At 34.2% G+C, this 20474-nt stretch overlaps 2 protein-coding genes across 4 annotated transcripts in view; one reads left to right on the top strand and one right to left on the bottom strand.

The window, feature by feature from the left end:
- Positions 1-20474, bottom strand: part of Uba3 (Ubiquitin-like activating enzyme 3) — a 194031-nt gene that overhangs the window by 17964 nt on the left and 155593 nt on the right. For both annotated transcript variants that reach the window (XM_090392570.1, XM_090392573.1), the window contains 3 exons: positions 19643-19724; positions 16340-16440; positions 1974-2092 (listed from right to left, as the gene is read on the bottom strand). In XM_090392570.1, the coding sequence (XP_090248696.1) occupies positions 1974-2092; positions 16340-16440; positions 19643-19724 (302 nt within the window). The remainder of the gene's footprint in view (positions 1-1973; positions 2093-16339; positions 16441-19642; positions 19725-20474) is intronic.
- The window catches only part of LOC150106612 (uncharacterized), a 300527-nt gene that overhangs the window by 156983 nt on the left and 123070 nt on the right, over positions 1-20474 (top strand). The gene's annotated exons all lie outside the window — the stretch shown is intronic.

Below are 20474 nucleotides of genomic sequence, written 5' to 3'. Positions count from 1 at the left end.
ATCCCAATAGTTATCGGTGCACTTCGTGCAACTTCAAAGAAGCTACCAAGTATTTACTGCAATTAAAAATCAATGAAGTGACCCATATGACCTACAAAAAACAGCATTACTTGGAACAGTCCATATTTTACGACGCTACCTGACGAACTATTCTTAAATTCTTGCGTAGAATCTGAATTGTTCTATATCACTAGTCAAATTTTTATTTATATGATATCTTGTTTTGACTGTGTATCAATTATGTGAATAAAATAATAATAATAAAATATTATTAGCAGAATCACTTGGGTTTAAATTTAAATGTCTTTATTTGTAAAATTTTTGGCTAAGTTTCGCCATTATCAATACAATTATATTTAGGAAAACACTAAAAAGAGAACAACAATTCAATTGAAAGCACATGATATTATGTGCACTATTGGCTGCAGAAAAATATCTCCATCTGCATTAACATCTATTAATGCAGATGGAGCTATTCTCCATCTTTATTGTAATAAATTATAATAAAATAATTTAAATAATTTTTAAATATAAACAAAAAATTAATTACAAATTAAGGAACACATGAATGGTGAGTATTATTCAGTATAACTTACTAAAATTGAGAAAGTTTTAGGAAATTGCGTTTGTTCAGGTTTCTACGTACAGTCTTTCCAGAAGATAACTTTTGTGTAATCCTTTGGTTTTGTCCCACTGAATCCTGTGTTTTGTAGATAATGCATGGCTTAATAAACCAGATTTGTTGGATTCTTTAAGCAAAATGTATTCCTGATGTTCTTAATATCCATAATAACATAAGCTTCAAGAGCAGGGATGCAAGATAAGGAAGGTATTAAGTTTGCGAACTGGACAGAAAGAGACTTGTAAGTTAATCTGTTGAAGTAGTCTTGCTGATTTTTCTTGAAGTCCTTTCCCCATATGGAATACAAATTCTGATAATTTCTTCTTGAGGCAGGTTATAACGACAGTAATTACTGATTATTTCTTTTAATAGTTTTTGCATCTACCTTTATCTCTAATAGTTATAAGGCAAAAACTATAAAAAAAATCAATTATATTTTTGATTAGAAGAGTGAACAGATGGCATCAATGGTAGTATAAGTATGTTAGAAAAGAAGTTGACATTGTTAGCATTCAGGAATGTGTTAGTAGAGATGATCTCAAGTGGTATGGTCACTTAAACAGAATGGGAAAGGTTAGCTTTTCCCAGATGGTAGGAAAAAGACCCATATGAATTGGTACTGTTAAAAGTGCTTTAGGAGAGAGAAATATAACATCTGATAAACTGAAGTCTTCGCAGATTAATTTGGAGGAAAATTGTAAACAGGAAGTTAGTAATGATATAACTTTTCATCATATTATGATAGTACTACATACTATCATAATATCCTGTACACCCCCTAATGGTATGTGAGGAATTTGATGTTGATGATGACATATTCTGTAATAATTAACATATTTGACACACAATAGCAAAACTTTAGCACATGCTCATGTGTTATAGGAAAGCATCATTCTGGGGTAGGCTCTACTTGTTGAAACTGCACCATCTGAAGATGCTGTTTCCCCAGGCTATTTGGATAACACAGAGTTCACTGTATTAGTTATCAACAATAATGTGAAATAGTTAACAGCAATTTGGCTAAGAAGAAACAGTAGCAAGTTTTAAAGCATAGACAGAGAGTTACTCATTATATGACACAGTGCTGCAAAGCATTACAAGCAAAGATATTATTCCTGTAATAGTGGAAGCTTATGGACATGCAAGAGGTTTCTGCTTCTAACCATGTTAGAAGTAGAAAATATGTTGCATACATTAACGAGAGCACACAAAAAAGATTGCACTTTCCTTAATGTACACAATAAATTCAAGTAGATAAATAAACCCACAAAATAAATCTACATACACTGGAATTTATATTAACTGACGTCTTCTGAAAGATTAATATACAAATTAATTATGACATGCATACCTTTGAAAGTTTTCTTGAGATTAGGCCTTGTACGCTCTTCAATAGATGGTACAGATGGTATATATAATGTTCTGTTCTTACCATTAATCATGGTTGTTATACCTGGTGATGCCATTTGACTAGGAATGAAACAGAAAAATGTAATTTACAAGAAAAAGAGAGCAAAAAAAATCAGACAAAATGAGTAAAAATCAACCAAGTGTATAAAAATATTCCTTATAAGATCTTAAATATTATAACTGTACAATATCATGAAAGAACTAGATGTCAGGTCCGCGTGATTAGCCAAGTGGCTATGCGCTTCGCAACCATTGCCTGGGAAAGGAGTGTCCTGGGTTCAATTCTCATCGCTGACATGAGGAGCTTAAGGATCTTTCTCAGACATAGCCAAGTTAGCCGGTCTTGGGTGTGGACTGCAGGGTTTTCTCCCTAGTTTATCTGGGGTTTTTCCTCCCGCAAGCAGACAAAATGGCCTTGAACACATTCATCTACAGACATAGGACACACTGGGAGGCATAGGGCTAGCCACCTTATCCTCGGGACGGGTACGGCTTAGAAGAGCTAAAGATAGGATAGCCCCATAACAGGCCACTAGGCCTAATACGTGAAGGGAAGAAGAACTAGATATCAGGAATTCTTTCATAATATGATTTTATGTAATTGTATTTCATGTATTTATTTTAACGGACTTAAATATTTTTACAGTGATACCATGTATCCGCCTAGACAATTTGCATTTTCAGAATTCATTATTAAAAAATTATGGAAACAACTACTGTGTTATAGTAAAACATCAGTTTAATATAAACTAAAATAATCACCTGACATTTTGATCTTCCTATCAAGGTCATCATCATCATTGGAGTATACACACACATATATATATATACAAAGAAACAAGCTATGCTTACAATCTACAGAGTATGCTAAAATCACAATAAGAGCTAAAGATAGCCCCATAACAGGGGCTATTACTACTAGCCTGACCTCTGGTGAAAAAAAAAAACTTGCATCAAAGCTAGATGTAGTAAGGTTCATCATAGCCAGTTATTATTATTATCCGTTTGGTTACAAATCATTAAGAAAGCTGGCCGATAAGGGCATAAATTATTGCTTAGCATCCTAAAGTAAGGGTTGCTGGAGAACTTGAACTTAGTGGGCTGAATGAGAGTCATTCAAATTCTTGGGATTTTATGCCAACATTATTGTTTAGATTTGGATAAGTAATAAAAAAAAATTCAAAGGCATCTTTAAATTTGCGTTCATACCAGGTTTATGTATGATGCAAGGAACAGGTACCTTTCCAATCAATTTGATGTAGGGTGTTAAGAGCATGAACTGAGAAGCCTGCTTTACCAAAACTGTTACATTTAATGTCTTTTTTTTTTTTTTTTTTTTTTTTTTTAACAGATAGGAATTGTGCATCCAGTTTCATCAATATCAGGTAAGTATGAGGAGCTGAATATGTTTATTAATTTTATAGGTGGTTTAAAAGTAGCATTAAGACTGTGATGGTGTCAATTCTAGTTATTTTATCTGATAACCCTTTAATGTATGGGATGGCTATAAATATTCTGCTGTAATCTATATTATTTGCATTTTTTACAAAGAAGTTTACTGACGGTATTTTTTGCTATAACCATTGTTTATAAATATATTGCTAATTATTTGTAATTCTTGTTCTTCTCTGATGGGGTGCTTAAGGGTCAAAGCTGTATAACTGAGAGGAGACCTCCACATAGCCTTTAAAGGAATGCGGAGAACTGACCAGGGCTTCTGACCTAATGTCCAATCCTCACCTTCTCGTGGTGCACCCTGTTGGGTATCTACTTTGATACTGAACGAACGAGGATGGGCTGGCAATTTGGAATTTAGCCGACCAAATTGTATTCTTATTGGTTAAACCAAAATAAAAAATGATGGTACAACATGACAAAATTTCATGCCGGCTGGGGTGTCGCCCGGTTAAACAAGGCCCCCGTTGTTTTCGCCAGGGAACCAGGGCGAACAGCGAAAAGTCAGCTACTGGAACAAATCTGAAAACAAACCCCAACTCAACATCACCAGAGTTAAAGATCGGTACTATCAACATAAGAAGCCTGAATGGCAAAGAAATGGAGCTAGCTGAGGAATTAGATAAGTACCAGATCGACATAATAGGGGTGACTGAAACAAAAAAGACCAAAACTGGTGAGATCTTTCTGAGCAATAAATACAAAATGTTATATTCAGGCAATGACAATCAAGGAAAAGAAGGAGTAGCCATAGTATTCAACACAAAATACGAGGCTAATCTTCTTGAATGGCAGTCAGTCTCAAGTAGAGTAATGTGGGCAAATATGAGAATGGGGAACTGGACAATGAGACTTATTTGTGCCTATGGCCCCACAGAAGGTTCTACTAAGGTAGAAGTGGAGGAATTTTTTGAGGCTTTAGAAAAAGCAACTGACACAATGAAAAAGGAAAAGTTGGTCCTTGTTGGGGATCTAAATAGTAGAGTAGGAAATGATTGTGAGACATACAAAAATATTTTGGGAAAATTTGGAGAAAAGAGCAAAGCTAATAATAATGGCAAATATCTGTTGGATTTCTGCTCAGGACATGGACTGATTATTACTAACACCATGTTCCAACATAAAAATGTGCACAAATTCACATGGAGAGAAGAGGCTAGGAATAAGAAAAGTCTCATTGACTATGTTATTGTTGATGGTGATTTTTCTCCCTGATGCAGGACACCTGAGTGTACAGAGGATTTGAAATTGGAAGTGATCACTATTTAGTCTTGAGCAGGATAAAATTGAATTTGATATTGAAAAGAATAACATGTAAGAAAGTTTTAAAGCGAATAAAAGTTGAGCAGCTCTCAGATGTGAACTGTAGACTAAAATACAGAAAGATTATTGAAAAGAAAATGAAAGAGTTTGAGAACAGGAATCAAACCTTGGAGATTCAGTGGCAAACTCTGAAGGAAACATTGATTGATTCTGCCAGAGAGGCATGTGGTGAGGTTGTGTGCAAGGATAAAAAAATCAGATCTCCCTGGTGGACACAGGAAGTTAAAGAGGCAGTTAAGGAAAAGAAGAAAGCATATCAAAAGTTCCTGGCAAATAAGTCAGCTTTTACTCTTACAGAATACAGAGACAAATGCAAGAAAACTAAACAGTGTGTAAAACTAGCTAAACAAAAGTCATGAGAAGACTTTGGCAAGAATATAGAAAATAAATATCAAGAAGGTGGCAAAATATTCTGGAGGTTGTTGAAGAAGCTTAGGAATGGAGGAAAGAGTGCTGTAAAAGGAATTAGAGATAATAAAGGTGAAATGAAAACAGGAGAAAAAGATATCCTTGAAGTATGGAGTAATTACTTTGAAAAACTGCTAAATGAAACAAGCAGTGATGACAGCACAGTGATAAAAAACACTGACCAGGCATGCAGTCAGGAATACATATCCATACTTGAAGTAGAAAAAGCCATCAAAGGCTTGAAATGTGGAAAGGCAGCAGGAGTAGTGATATTCGACGAGAAATGCTGAAGTATGGTGGTATAAGAGTCTTACAGTGGCTGCACTGCATAGTTCAGAAAGCCTGGACAGAGGGACGAATTCCCGATGATTGGAGAAGAGCTCTCATAGTACCCATATATAAAAAGGGAAATAAAACTGAATGTGAGAATTACAGAGGTATTTCCCTACTGAGTGTTCCTGGCAAGATCTATGCAAGTATACTTGAGAAACGGTTGAGAAGAATTGTGGAAGAAAAGCTTGGTGAAGAACAAGCTGGATTCAGGCCAAATAGAGGCTGTCAGGATCAGATCTTCACTTTACGACAAATAGTCGAGAAAGCATGGGAATATAACAAAGATCTGTATTTAAGTTTTGTCGATTTGGAAAAGGCATATGACAAAGTGCCAAGAGAGAAGCTATTCAATACGCTGTAGTTATATGGTGTCAATGGGGCATTATATCAAGCAATACTTAGTCTTTATTTGAGTTGTGAGTCAGCAGTTAGAATTGAAGGAAGTACAGGAAGATGGTTTAATGTTAAATCTGGTGTTAGACAAGGATGTACATTATCCCCTCTGTTATTCATTATCTATATGGATCACATTATGAAGGAATGTGGTATTAAACCTGATATCAAAATTGGAGATGTTAATGTCAGCTCTTTGCTTTATGCGGATGATGTTATACTTCTAAATAAATCCGCTACAAGTCTGCAAGATTCTCTGACTAAATTGAATAGCTATTGTAATAGATATGGTATGAAAGTCAGCAATAAAAAGACAAAGACAATGAAAATAGGCAGAATCATTGAAAATGTCAACTGTGTTGTGAATGGAGAACCTGTGGAACAAGTAAAACATTTCAGCTACTTAGGCACAATTTTTACTGAAGATGGTAAACTAAATATAGAAATAGACAACAGAATCAGCAAAGCTGGTATCGTGGGAAGTCAATTGAATAAATTCATATGGAATAAGAAAGAAATTAGTCGGAACACTAAATTAGCTGTATACAAGACTGTGTTCAAACCAATTTTAACTTATGGATCTGAGAGCTGGGTCAGAAGTAAAACACTTGACCAAAGACTAGAGACCGCAGATATGAGAGTCCTGAGAAAGATTAGAGGCGTGAACAGATGGCATCAATGGCAATATCATATTAAAAATGAGGATATTAGGAAAGAACTTGACATTGTCAGCATCCAGGAATGCATTAGCAGAGCTAATCTCAGATGGTATGGTCACTTAAATAGAATGGGAGAGGAAAGATTAGCAAAACAAGTGTTCTCTGCCAGGTTGGCAGGAAAACGACCCAGAGGAAGACCAAGATATAGGTGGATTGATACGGTACAAAGTGCCTTAGACGATAGAAATATAAGATCTGATAATGTTGGAGTCTTGACAAGTAACAGACTGATTTGGAGGAAAATTGTAGATAGGAAGTTAGTAATGACGTAGTTTTTTCATGTAGTACTGTCATATCCTGTACACCCCTTGAGGGTATATGGCAGGAATTTGATGATGATGATGTTCTTCTCTGATCTTGTAATTCACTAATAAACAAGTTCTTAGAGCTTGTTTATTAGAGCAAATTGTTATAGCTCTGTTTTTGAGGGTATTAATGATTCCAAGTTTTTGTGAAGGGTGGTGATAAGAGTTAGCATGTATATATTGGCCGATGTGCACAGACTGTGAAGGATAGACTGCCTGAGGGAAGACATGTGATCAATGTGTCCAGGAAAGGAAGTGAGATTTGATTTTCAAATTCAATAGTCAATTGTATGCTATATTGTTTATTCAGATAGCTGAAGAAGGTGTTTGAAGTTTGAAGGCTGTGCGGCCAGACTAAGCCAAACTATAGATTTTAGAGGAAAGAAATCTAGAGCACATTGCTCAAAAGCTTCCATATAAAAGATAGCGATTGGGGAGGGGAATAGTGTGAGCCCTTACCATATGAAGTAACCAGAACACAGTATGTGGGCAATGAGAGCCATAATATTGGGAGGAAATTTGTTCTTTATGAGAAAAATTGTGTCACTGATTGGGACATTTGTGAAAAAAGGCAGAAACATCACAACTGACTAATAGATCATCTTTGCCTAGCATGTTTTTCATTTTGTTTATGAAGTGTTCTGTGTATTTTATATAGGAGGGAAATGACCTATCATCTCTTGAGTGTTGATGCTAATTACTTGGCTAAACTGTCTATATCTTCAACTATCAGCTGAAGCAGAACATAATGTTTATGAACCCCATAAATTCTAGGAGAGCAGGCATAATGCAGTAACAGATTTTTAACAGTGCCTGATGGCCAAGAAGAGACAGACTTAAGTAATTTAACAGTTTTCTTCTTAATCCTGTTAGTTGGATTATAGTTCACAAATTGATATTTTTAATTTGTGGTGTTTTTCCCTCCAAGTCCTTTATGCACAAATGCATAAAGAACTTGAAAATAAGTTCTTTATGATGACTCTAAGCAATAATTTCAGCCTTTATTGGCCACCATCCATTTTGTTTTGTTCTAATTTATGTGAATAATTAAGTGAAAGCATGTTGCTCTCTAGATTAATATATCTCTTAATGATTTGTATGTAGTAGGGTTTTTTTTTTTCTTTTTCACCAGAGGCAGGCTAATAGCTATAACGGTTAACCGAATTACTGGGATTTTAGCATACTATGTAGATTGTAATGTAGCTTGTTTCTTTGTATATATGTGTATACTCCAGACCTTGATATGAAGGTTGAAATGTCAGGTGATTATTTTGGTTTATATTAAACTGAAGTTTTACTATAACATGATAGTTGTTTCCAGAATTTTTTAATAATGAATACTGATCATCATGTAACTATGAAGGAAATGATGTATTTTTAGAAGGGAAAAACACAGATAATCACTTTATGGAATTCAACATCTTACGCTTCAATATTACAATCAAATTTGAAACTCAAAATCTGACTGAAAAATGGCCCTAGCACCAAATTAATTGAATTTACAACCTTAGTAGTGTAAAAGAGAAACATTCTACCAATATGTTATTACTGAAGTTAAGTTAGAATGTTCATCATACATTCTGATGAACTAAGTACTTTAAATTAGTAGTTTAGTTTAAATTTTGATGTACTGATATATTTAGTTGTCATCTTCCAACATATCTTGTGGACTTTCAGTGAGTTCAATGAGAATGGCTTTCTCATTGTTATACTCTGAAGTATGACCAATGTTTGTTAATTCTATTCAGCTGCATTTTGAAAATGATCTTTGCATTTCCAGTCCTTAAATTCATAAAGATGTGCTAGTGCCCTATTCCAGCCACGTTTTATTCTCGGCCAATACCAAAGTTGAAGGATGACAACATTAAATAGAATGGAACTTAACTTCAAACATCCATAAATGCTCCAATGAATCAGAAAGACGTATCTTAGAATCAAAAGAAATAGCTCTCAACCCTACCCATCTAAACAGCAATTTCAGTTATAGCCTGCCCAATTCACATAGCGCTGTAATCCAGTTTTGACATACTCATGATATCATTCATGCATACAGTGATTCACACCAGATATAATGCTCAGACTCAATTTCAAACACAACTACTACTTGTTCTAAACTCTGTGTTTATTAAAGTACAATATATTTTTAAGATGTTATTTTCTCCATGGTACTATTCATCTGACAAAGTCAGCATTTCCAATGAAACCAGTATTGAAACCTTATTAAATCTCTTATATTTTTTCTCAGTGTTTAAGTCAGTTAATAATTATAAACATATATATATACACACACTAGTGGCACAATTGTGGAAACCTTTTGGAAAAAGTGTATTTCTGAGGTTTGATGGCTCATAACACCACTTTTTTTTTGAGTAATATCATAAAATTACATATCAATGGAAAGATAATTTAATCAAGAATGTAATGCAATAACTTTTATGAAGGATTTTTTATTAGAACAGCAGTTATAAAGAAGAAAAGCGAAACACAGAAAAAATGAGGTATACAAAAATTCTCACAATGTGAATTAATACTTAGTTGGGTAACCTTTAGCATTAATTACGGCCTTACAATGCCTTCGCATGGAGTGAACCAAGTTTTTTAGTTCTGCAGCTGTTATAATGTGAAACCAAGATTGAATTATTGCTTCTATTAATTGGGTTTTATTGGTGGGTTGCTTCTGACTAACAAGTTTCTTTAGTCGGCTCCAGAGATTTTCAATTGGTTAAGGTCTGGAATATGATTATCTTGAAACCACTTTTTGCACACAGCAGCAACATGACATGGAGCTGAATCCTGCTGAAATATAAGGTTTCAGTTTGGGCTCAAGTATTTCATTTATGTATTTTTGGGCATTTATATTCCCATTAATCACGCAAATTCTGCCCACACCTTTTGATGTCATACAACCCCAGATCATAACACTAAGTAGGTGTTTCACGGTAGGTGTAATGCAATCAGGATGCAAATCTTCTCCGATCTTCTCCTTACGTATTTTATGTCATCACTACCAAACAGGGAGATTTTGGTCTCATCACTCCAAATAACACTGTTCCATTGTTCTGCTGTCCAGTTAACATGGGTTTTAGCCCAGTTTAATCTTATCAACCTTTGTTTGAGAGATAAAAATGGCTTTATTTTTTTTTTCATGGAATTCTAGCATTTAGACCAAATTCCTGCAGTCTGCACCAAACAGTCCTTGCACTCAACTTCACATTTGAGCCATTTCATCTTGTATACACCCAGATGATTTTCTTCTGTCACGTAGGCACTGTTTCTCAATTCTTCTATCATCACTTGCTGTTGTGCACCTTTTCCTACCTTTACCAGTCTGGTTTTGTAGTGACTGAGTCTCGTTATACTTCTTCAAAAATTTAGAAATGCCACCTTTGGTTAAGTTTCCACAAATTTTTCTTCTAATTTCTTCATAACTGTAGCCTCGTTCACTTAACAGTACTATTTTACATTGCTTTCTGGGTGACCAGTCAACTCCTTGTGCCATTTCTTTAATTTTATTACATTTTACAAGCTCACTAAATGAAAGAACACAAAAAAAAACCAACCAACTTGATAGCAATCATATAATACACTGACAAATGTCCTCCTCTCGGCTCCAATACATGACATCAATAGCTGAACCCTACTGTGACCTTATTAGCTCATGCTCATTGGCTACATTCAAATGAAGGAAAGCTACTTCACATCAACCTAAGCAAGTTGTGCTTCTTTTTTCTGGTTATAACTTTTCATAGAATACAGATAATTGAACAAACTTTGTTGCATTACATTCTTGATTACATTATCTTTCCAATGACACATAATTTTATGGTATTAAATCAAAAAAATGTGGTGTTATGAGCCATCAAGTCTCAAAAATACACTTTTTCCAAAAGGTTTCCACGTAGTAAAGAAATCTTTACTACGAATTTTGGAGTCTTAAGATTCTATAATAAATTTAGTTTAATTCTTTATCCAAGTGTGAGCAAACAAAGTTTGCACCTGAAAATATCTTCAGGACTGAGGCAAGGTGGTGCATCTATTGGCAACGCGTAGCAATGGTGGACCAAGCTCTCTTCACTCCTTGTCTCAGCATCTCTCACCATGGAAAGCACATCTCCTTGCAGACATATATAATGCTATGCATTAAAGGAAGGACCACTACCCAGACTGGTTTCTACCTTTATTGAGGTCTCGTCAGTGGGAGGCAGACCCAGAAGTGGTGACACTAAGGCAGAAGCAATGGAGAGGTTATATTTACTGACCTGAATTTTTTTTTCAAGTGAAAAAATTTTTTCTTTCTAAACTCTTTTTTTTAGACCTAAAGACAAAATAAATATTTTGTCTTTAGGTCTAAAAAAGCAAGAGCATCAAGTATTTTTCTGAAAAATACATTTCAGGATAGGAATTCTGAAATGATTCCAATTTTCATCATTAGGACATTGTGATGCGTATGTAGAAAGCAATGTAAAAAGTCTTCGTCTTTCTTATAAATTCCTATTTATTGTTCCAGTGTACATCTAAATGCATTTATTTTGAATATAGTGATATCTAAATAAGGAAGTTTGCACTTAAAATGTATACAAAATTACTAATGAAATAAATATAAACATAACATAGTATGACATAAAAAAGTAGAGATATTCAATTCAATAATATTGTCATAACCTATAAAAGTTTGCTATATTGGTATGGTGACTTTCAAATCATTTTACATGGAATTCCTTGAAACAGTTTTTCTCTTTGTTTAGGCAAAGTGAAACATTACATTTCCCACACTTCATTCTGCTGTAACTCTTGATACACAGTTTGCATCTTGACTTGTCAGGGAGATATTCTGGCCAGTGACCCACACCATCATAGCATACATCAGCAACAGCACTGCGTCCTGTTGCTGATGTATGCAACAGGACGCAGTGCTTTCTCTACCCTCTTGTTCTTCGATGGTCCTGGCTTTGATGAGTCAGATGGGCGCCCTCTTTTTCTAGGTTCATTCGTTCCCCCTTTTCAGAAGGCCAGCAACAATATCACAAAAAACACCAACCAAAATCAAGCAGTGTTTTTGGTTGGTGTTTTTCATTCTGCTGATCACAGTAGTGTCTTGTATACAAGAGCCATGCATTGACACATGACATGTTGATCAAATGAAATACAATCCTCAAGTAGAAGCAACGACCCTTGATGTTGGTGCGATATAACTGAACAAGCATGTCATGTAGATCAACACTTCCCATAAAAGTGTTGTATTCTTTGACTATTGATGGACAAAGGACATTCACATGTTGTTTAGCAACAACAGACCATCGTCTGACATTTTCAATGGGCTCTTGACTTTTATAAGTGGAGATAAGGTGAACTGCCTTATTGTCGAACCATTTCAGTAGCATGATATTTTCATTGGTCTTTACTTCATAATCACACGAGCCTCGACCACTCTTCAAAGAAGCATCTGTCTGCAAAGAGCAGCCTGCAAATCTGCTTTTGCTGACAGTTCCCACCATATATATGCCCAACTTTTTCAGTTCTACAGCCAGGTTAAATGAAGTGAACCAATTATGAACAAATAACTTATGGTTCCTATGTTTAGGCAAATCCTCAACTAGCCTCATGACCACATTGCCACTCATACCTAAGGGACCATCTTTCACTTTTGTCCCCCTGCCCACATAAATTTCAAAATCATACACTATCCCACTTACTCCAGCCCAGGCAAATACTTTTATCCCCCAGTGGTGTGGCTTGCTCTTTACATACTGTAGCATAGATGTATGAGATTTGAGTGGTATCATCATTTTGTCAACTGAGTTGTATTCCTCTGGCTTGATTTTCAGAAATTTTTTTCTCAGAGATTCCACTAATGGTGTAATTTTGAAGAGTTTGTCATGGTCCTTATGCTCTCTTGGAATCATGTTATCATTATTATTTATATGCAAACAGTTTCTCAATTTGCAAAATCGATCACGTGTCATACTTCCTGCAATAGGCTCATAACGTGTAGAATCAGCCCAGTACATTCTGTATTTTGGCATCTGAACAACTCCAGCCAAAATATGTATACCAATAAATTTACACATTTCAATCACAGATGTGTTGATAGACTTTCCTGTTTTTTGCGTAGAATACTAATTTGTTTGGTCAACTAAATTTTCTATGATACTGCTATCAATAAATTTTTCAAAGTAATTCAGTGGGATTAAGTCATTTGGAGGATCAGAAAATGTGAAATTATAGGTGACATCTATTGCTTCTGACCTTGATTTCGTGTTTCAAGTCGCACATTGAGGGGTGTGTCATCACCACATTCCTCCTATGAATTTCCACAGGCACACTGTAGCTGTCTTCATTAAAAGTTTAACCTGCAGCAGCTCCTTCATCTGAAGCTCTGCCTCGAACAGCTGCCCTCAATGTTTCCTCATCCACATCATCCTGCAACTCAGCATCCTCAACATCTGATATATCCCCTTCCAAGAGAAATACAATTTCTTCAGATGATAATGGCTAACTTCGCTATGTCTGAGAAAGATCCTACACTCCTCATGTCAGTGACGGGAATCGGACCCAGGACACTCCTTTCCCAGGCATATGGTTGTGAAGCAAACAGCCACTCGGCTAACTGCGCAGACTAATACACAGATACATAATAAAATTATATTTTATGAAATTTATCTTGCACTGCATTTACTTTATATATATATATTGGTATCAATGAAATTCATTTCAGTTTTCTAGAGAATAACATTTTCAGCGAATTTTTTCAGCAATCAATAGTTCACGCGATTGTCTGGACACGCTATTGATATGCCCATGGTCAATATTCACCTGAACTGCATCTGTAATTTTGACAGTCTCCTCAAAACTTATTAAAAACTTGAATAGCTGTAAGTAGACAGCTGGTCACTATCTACTTACAGTTCAAGCAAATTTTTTCATTCATCTTTGTTGAATGAACTTCTCGAAGTGCTTCTCAGCAGCTATAATTTTCAGAGATTTAAATGAATCATTAACAACTTTCTCCTTTTTTTTTTGGTAACTTTTGACTAATTGCTTATAGCAGATGGGATAAGTGGCTACTATGGGAAAAGAAGCCATTCACTCTAGTTTTCAGATTTATGTAGATGAGAATGCTATTAAAATACATATTTTACAGCTGTCTCTTCTTTGGTATTACGAATGTAAAACTTTATTCCCAGTTATATTTCTGAAAATTCAGAGTTAGAAAGAACTCTTCCTACACCCACTTTTCTCTTCTTTGGCATTATTTTTCCTCCCAAGAAGAATCATTTTTGGAGAAGGCAATCAAAGTTTGCTAAACAAGATATTTTGTAGGTAGTTTTCCTTAATTTTGACAAAAAACAGCAAACAAGGAATATGTTTTTGCTATATGATAAAGTACCCTTAAAAATGTGTTTGCATTTATCAATGCAAATGTATATGCTTAGTACTACCAAAGCCACAATGTGGTTAAGCAGTAGTGATATGAAAGGAGACTTAAATGTAATTAAGTAGTAAACTTTTTAACTATGTTGTAATCCTTAGGAAATAACACAAAAATGCTGTATGTACATTTATTGCATTTTTGTTTATATTAGTGTTTGCATGCTGCATTATTACAGTACAACATGTGATCACTGTAGTAATGGCAGCTATTTTGTCAGAGTTTTTCTTTGAATTTCGGTAACAAGCATGTACATTATTTATTTATTTAATTTTAAGAACAGCTGTTGTTGGGTAACAGGAACACTAGTAAGCAAAGAGTAGGCAAACAGAGAAGGAGAGCCGTAAGGTCTCGAAGTACTGAGTTAAACTCTCTAATCTCAGAAAAGTTTTCATATGTATCTTTAATTACTCTCCAAGGATGTTGAAGCATTTTCACTTGGTTATACCATAAATTAAAGATGCCAAGAAATTATATTCTTGGCTTAATCCTTTATCCAAGTGCAGGCACAATATGTTTGCACCTGAAGAATCTTCAAGACTGACCTATTTGTATATAGAGACTAACTAATGACTTCACATCAATTGCCTTAGTATTACATAAGTGAAGCACACACCCTTTCAGATGTGTATAATGCTATGCATTATAAGGTGTGACACCTTTTAACTACTCGTATATAGGAAATATATGACCTCTACATTACTTCAACCTTGGTACTTCTGGGTCTGGCTCAAACTGATGAGAACTCAATAAAGGTCGAAATGAAGATACTTCACAGACAAACATTGTTTGCTTACACTTGGATAAATGATTAAATCAAGGATATAATTTCTTGACATCTTTAATTTATACTCTCCAAGGAGGAACTATGAATTTAATAACTGAAGGACAGTATAAGTATCAAGCCTTCGTATGTGAGAAGCAAGTGATATATGTTCCAGGAAGTAAAATGAAATCTATAGTAAAGTTTGTTTTATTGGAAATGCATTTGGAACTGCTCAGTTAATGTATTCCTTTTGTCTGGATGATGATTCTTCATGCCTACTTCAGGAAAATGTAAGAAAGACGCATTAAGGAAACGTTCTTAAGGAAGTTAGAAGACATTTAAGTATGTTGGTCAAGTGAGATCTTTGGCTACTGTATTTAAGGAATTTAAGGTAAAACAAATTCTATAAAGGAAATTTCCATAGGATCAAGTGAAACTGCAGAACTTTTAGCTGAATGCTATGTTGGAATTTTTACTTATATCCAAGTTTGATGTTTAGGAGTAAAGTTGCTCCCCAGAGAAAAAGGGAATCAAATTTCATGAATGTTGAGGAGGCAACATGTTTATGCCAGGAAAGACTAGAGGTTAGGGTTATCCGAACGAGAGAGAGAGAGAGAGAGAGAGATACAGACAGAAATATTATCTTAATCGAAGTGTTGTCAAAAGTAAGATTATGAGAAATGGAATCTTTTTGGTAAGAAATAAGACAGGGCTGAGTTCTGCAAGCAGTAAAAGCAAGGCTGTCACAATTCTAATGAAGAAAAGTTTGATCTCAGCAGCTCATCTAGCAAATGCAACTACTTGCTTATTGTAAAAGCTTTGGAGGTTTTGAATTCTACAGATGTCCATGTAATATGTTTGAAAAGTCTCTTCTGGATGAGTTTTTTGTATGGTTCCTTCAATAATCTTGTCTTAAAAAAAGTTTTAATGATATGCGTAGTACAAAATTTATCCAATGAAAAAAGTACAATGCATTATCAACAAAACTGTGGACTGAGTTTGCAGTCATCTGGAGAGGTCACTGATAAGCAGAAGGTAAAGAGTTGTAGCAAAAGAACCAACATTAGCTGAAAATTTTATGGTAATTTAAAAAAAATCACAATGGAACATTCATTTCGATTATGACAACCCAATTGAAGATAATAAAATCTAATAAGCTTTAATAAATCTACTTACAATTCATTACTGTTAACGAGATGATCTATCAAATCCTGTAGTTTATCATTTTCACAAAATGTCATTATCTGGGGAACTTGGCTGCAGGCTAAACAGTTGTCCTAAAAATAATTTCCAACAAATTAATACAAACATAAATATCTGCTTTAAATATTCATAAAAATGTATGATAAATAGCATGATATGGCCATGTGTGTGTGTAGAAGACTTTTGCTATGCAAAAGTCTTCTAGTACTTCACTCACCTTCACTACAACAAAATGTTATAACAAACTTGCTACACATGGAAAAGTCCTAGCCAGTGACACACTCAGGATTTAATCTTGGGGGGGGGGAGTTGAGCACATGATTTGAGAATACACACTACACATTGCATACGACCTATGACTGAGCATCTGTATTAATTGCCAATACATGATATCCGTGATCTCCTCTGTCCCAGCTCGGGCAAATGAAGTTGCACTCGGTCCGCCCAAGCACTACTTCGTTCTCCTTGTGTTCACACCGGAGTGATTCCCGAGAGCTATAGGGTATTCCCACCTTATGTGACCGCTAATTCATAAGTAGTATAGAAATAGAAGACACAATATAAATAAAAAAATGAACTTTAATTAGGAAAAGATTTTTGGAAAATTTTCTAGTGTTTTTTCCCTTTTTTTTTGTTGGGGGGGGGGGCAGGGCACCTTGTTTTTTTCTTGTTTAAGCTCCTTATTCACACACTGCTACTTTTACTGAATTTCTGCTTGTCATTTTAGATACAAAGTTAAATCTAAGTAACCACAATTTTTTTAAAACATTTTTTGATTTGTTCCACTCCTGAATGTGCATGCAAACACTAACTTTAAGTGAGATATCTGATTTTGACTATCAGTTGTCTTACTGCATTAAATACAATAAATTTAGTTTAATCCTTTATCCAAGTGTGAGCAAATTTGCTCACACTTGGATAAAGGATTAAACTAAATTTATTATACTCTAACCAAGTGAAAAATAAACTTTCAACATCTTTCTCTAAATCCAGAGTAATTTATTAAAAAAGGGTGGCACACCATTTGGCAACTCCTATAGGTAGAGATGACCTGCTAAAGCTTCTGCCTGGTATCTCAACTTGGGCCTGGCTCCCACTGAAGAGACCTCAATCTCCTATAATGCAACTAGTTTTGCATTATAGGAGATACTGAGACAGGCGTGTTGGTATCTTGCTCCACCTTTGCAACGAGTTTCCCTGGTGTTGTACCACCTTACCCCAGTCCTGAAGATACTTTCAGGTGCAAACTTTGTTTGCTCACACTTGGATAAAGGATTAAACTAAATTTATTATACTCTAACCAAGTGAAAAATAAACTTTCAACATGCATTAAATACATGTATGTGATTGCTGTGTAGCTATGTGCAGCAGAGAACAGCAAGTGGCAATTCCAGTTTCATGGAAACAGCAGGTGCTGAAATTCATCTAATATTTACAGTAGGACAACTATTCTAACAACCAGATTTATATGAGTGGATTCAACAGTTCAAAAATGGCAAAAAACAAATGTCATTAACAAAGAATGATCAAGACTCATTCACATCAATTATTGATGAAAGATGAAAAAGCCTGTTCATTTATTTATCTCAAAGAAAGCAAGGAAGAAGGGATAAACCATGACGTGGTAAACCAAATGTAGATAAGACAGGGTTCTGCTTTGAAACACTGTCATATTTGGTGTTCTAGAAGTGAAAATGGCAATGTCTTGTCACTGAAATGAGATTTTCTTTTTTCTAGATGCATATAAGACTTATGCATTAAAACATAAAACATATTCAAAAGAATAGAAGAGAGAGATCATGTTGAGACACAATACAGACAAAAGAATAGAAGAGAGAGATCATATTGAGACACAATATAGACAGAACATGCAAGTGATGCTCTGTACTATAGTCATTATAAAATTTGAAATAAACTGATCATATTTTGATCAGTTTATTTATATAATAATACAATGATAAATAGTTTTAAAATGATAATGCCTAGCTAAGAATTAGTACAATAAAATCCAAGTATAATGACTGGTAATGTGAGTTCAACCAACTAACAATCATGCTCCCAACACAAAGGCTTTTTCTGTTTTTCTAGTTGATCTCCTGTGGATATAAATAAATAACCTGACAATAATTCTACACTCTCACATGTAATAAACTCCCCCCCCCCAAGTACTTTGTTTTTCATCGAGTGTCTAATTTTTCGAAAATTTTAAAATAATTTTGTGACATCTTTTAGATGAAACATGATTGTTTTCATTCGTTTTGTATTATTATTTGAATATATCAGTTTCTGTGTAAAAATAACTTTCATTTCTTCTCTCTCACAATAAAGTCCTAATTCTCACCAAATATCTCATATCTCTGGAGCAAGTCTAACTTAGAGGTGCATGATCCTACACAATCAGATCACCTACAGTGCCTATGCCTAAAGTGGTTTCTGAAATAAGGAATCACTTATTAGTGGTGCCTTAATTCTTGTCAAGTAAACTGTACAGTATTTTTTAAAGCTGTGTGAAGGTTAGCCATTCAATAGTGCATTAAAGAGTAAAACTGAAAAGATATACATTAAAAAGGCTTTTGGTTTAGAAGGGGAGAGGAAAAGTATTATGCACTTGGAAAAGTGGTCTACCACAATGCTCATCATTTGTTCATATTCCATATGAACAAATGATGAAAACCATTACAACTTGTAAAAGGTGAAAAGTGAATTAAAAAGTGAAATATATAGAAGATATTTTGTGGCTGTCCCTTGTCATGATTGATGATTAGGTTATCCTTAAATATTCCCATAACATATACACTTTGTATTCATTTGTTGAACCTCCATAATCATACAATGGCACTACTGGTGTAAGTTATGAGGTATATAAGAGGATAAAGTAGATAAATTACATGGAGATAGTAAGAATCATATGATTATGGAGGCTGAACAAGGTGAACAGCAAATTAAAAAGTGAAATATATAAAAAAAATTGCTGTCAAGTATTAAAACTGACAACAAATGAATACAGAGTGTATATATGTTATAGGAATATTTAAGGATAACTTCATCATCAATCATGATAAGGGACAGCCACAAAATATTCTTCTATATATTTCACTTTTTAATTCACTTTTCACCTTTTACAAGTTGTAATGGTTTTTCACATAAGTTTTCTTTTTTTTTTTCTAAAATGATCAAAACAGGTATACAGGAATAAAAGAAACTGAAAATATTATAAGTCTATTTATGTGGATAATTAATCAAACCATAGCTGTAAAGCTGACTGTTCATTCTTACCTTTTTTTCTGCTTCAAATGTATAAGTGTACAATCCATCTGTATCATTAAACACCATATAGTTTCTGAGAGGAGGGCTACAACTATAAGTATTTTATAAAAAAAAAAAAATGAGAAAGTAGTTATAATTTTATTATAAAGTGTAAAAAAATCATGAAGTATATAAAAAAAAAAGATTTTCTCTTACTTGAAAAGCAAAAGAAAATCTTTATCTTACTCAAGAAAAAAAAAAAAAAACTGGTACATTGTAGTTTATAGATCCACAAGAATGCCCAAGTTTACTTCAAAAGCCATTAGAAAGAGTAGAACAAGTAATGGTGCATGAATAATCAATATTAAAACAGAATTACATATAATCACAATAGAAATATAAATTTAATGATTAAATTGTGCTAAATTATCCTCTATCTTTAAACAATAACTCTACTATTTTCATATCAGAAGAAAATAAAGATGCATGACTGGTTATAGATATTACTGAACACAACAGGAAAATATGTATGCACTGTGATCTCATGGTAGTGCACAGTACATATTCAGTTATCAGCAAAGACCTAACCAATTCAAAGTATATAAAACTGAAAGATCAAGTCACTCTTTGGGAACTCAGAACACATCAGAGAAGAGTTTAAGAATTTATGGCTTTATCAAATGTCATAAAACTGATTGTCTGCTGCATAGAAGATTTCAAATGGCTGAAATCCATTTGAAATCTTCCTACTAGCTGTGATAGCAAATATTTATCAGGTTTTATATCTCCTTTTAAGTCAAACAAGATTGCACATTAAATACTTCTCTGATTTCATCTCTAAAATCATGAAATCATGGTGGGT

This window comes from Typopeltis vanoorti, chromosome 5 (assembly GCF_054136105.1).
Source record: "Typopeltis vanoorti isolate ZY-2024b chromosome 5, IOZ_Tvanoo_1.0, whole genome shotgun sequence".
NCBI classification, from domain to species: domain Eukaryota; kingdom Metazoa; phylum Arthropoda; class Arachnida; order Uropygi; family Thelyphonidae; genus Typopeltis; species Typopeltis vanoorti.
This window is presented reverse-complemented; position numbering and strand designations above follow the sequence as displayed.